This window comes from Tupaia chinensis, unplaced genomic scaffold, assembly GCF_000334495.1.
Source record: "Tupaia chinensis unplaced genomic scaffold, TupChi_1.0 Scaffold144407_1, whole genome shotgun sequence".
Lineage (NCBI taxonomy): Eukaryota > Metazoa > Chordata > Mammalia > Scandentia > Tupaiidae > Tupaia > Tupaia belangeri.
The window spans coordinates 74,987-76,546 of NW_006204267.1; the positions used below are offsets into that span (position 1 = coordinate 74,987).

The 1,560-nt window shown below is 60.3% G+C and overlaps 1 protein-coding gene across 1 annotated transcript in view; it reads left to right on the forward strand.

Moving 5' to 3' along the window:
• The first annotated feature begins 6 nt into the window (after positions 1-6).
• Positions 7-1,560, forward strand: part of LOC102482093 (patr class I histocompatibility antigen, A-126 alpha chain) — a 3,152-nt gene continuing 1,598 nt past the window's right edge. The window contains exons 1-3 of the mRNA XM_027767680.1: positions 7-132; positions 703-978; positions 1,096-1,200. Of these exons, the coding sequence (XP_027623481.1) occupies positions 837-978; positions 1,096-1,200 (247 nt within the window). The 5' untranslated portion in view covers positions 7-132; positions 703-836. The remainder of the gene's footprint in view (positions 133-702; positions 979-1,095; positions 1,201-1,560) is intronic.

Below are 1,560 nucleotides of genomic sequence, written 5' to 3' on the forward strand. Positions count from 1 at the left end.
CGGCCCAGATCACCCAGCGCAAGTCAGAGGCGGCTGGTGTGGCAGAGGGATACAAGGCCTACCTGGAGGGCAGGTGCGTGCAGTGGCTGGGCATCTACCTGGAGAACGGGAAGGAGACGCTGCAGCGCGCAGGTACCAGGGGCCGCGGGAGTTCCCGGATCTCCTGTCCTGCTGAGGCTGCTGTCCCACACGGAGGGGAAGAAAGTGAGATCCATGCCAGAATAAGGCAGCTCCCTCACATCTGGAGGGGAGAGTCCTGTTCAGATCCTGCAGAGTGACTCGCCCAGAGCTCCCCTTTCTCTGAGATCACTGAAGGAATTCAGTCTCTCTGAATGCACTGGGGAACATACATGAAATCGTCCATCAGCGGTGCGGTGACTGCAGCCACACTTTTGTCCACTGTGACTCTCGGGCCTTGTTCTTGGCCTCGTGCCAAGTGAATCTGAGAGTTGACTCCAATTATGTTGAGTCTCTCCATCTGCATTAGGATCCGAAGTCCCTGCTTTTACCCTACTGGGCACTGTTCACCCTGAATCTACAACTTTCCAATGAGTGGATCCCTCCCAGACACCTGAGCTCAGGCTTAGTAGGCCCCCTCCGCAGCCCAGGTGTCCTGTCCACTACCAGATGGTCACACAGGGCTGCTTCCTGGGCACTGGGAGGGGCCTCACCATGTCTGAATCTCCCGACTCTTCCCCGCAGACCCCCCGAAGGCACACGTGACCCACCACCCCACTTCTGACCGTGAGGCCACCCTGAGGTGCTGGGCCCTGGGCTTCTACCCTGCGGAGATCTCCCTGACCTGGCAGCGGGATGGGGAGGACCAGACCCAGGACATGGAGCTGGTGGAGACCAGGCCTGCAGGGGACGGAACCTTCCAGAAGTGGGCGGCCGTGGTGGTGCCTTCTGGAGAGGAGCAGAGATACACGTGCCACGTGCAGCACGAGGGGCTGCCTGAGCCCCTCACCCTGAGATGGGGTAAGGGGGGCTCAGAGCTCTTGTCAGGGAAAGCAGGAGCCCTTCCTGAGACCTCAGCAGGGTCAGGACAGAGACCTGGGGGTCAGGGCCCTCACCTCCCCTCTCCTCCCTTCCCAGAGCCGCGTCCTCAGTCACCCCTTCTCATCGTGGGAATCGTCGCTGGCCTGGTTCTCCTTGGAGTTCTGGTCACGGGAGCCATTGTGATCTGGAGGAGGAGCTCAGGTAGGAAGGGGAGGTCTGAGCTGTCCTGTCCCAGTAGACGGTGCCCTGCCTGGTGACTGGGAGGTGCCACCACACACACATGCTTGCCCAGGCTGAGGGCCTCTGTGCTGAGGCTGCTTACTCCTCTGTAAAGTGTGAAAATCAGTCACACGCCTGTCACCTGGTAGTGGTGGTGATGGGGACCTGGTTCCCAGCAGTCAGAGGTCACAGGGACAGTTCCTGCTGCGGATGGTCCTCCAGGTGGGCTGCCAGGGTCCAGCCTCGGCGGGGGTGGGTTGACTTGTTGGAGGCGGCGCAGGTGAACAGAATTAGACTAAAACCTCAATACTTTTTAGCGTGTTTTTAGCCGGCTCACCGCCG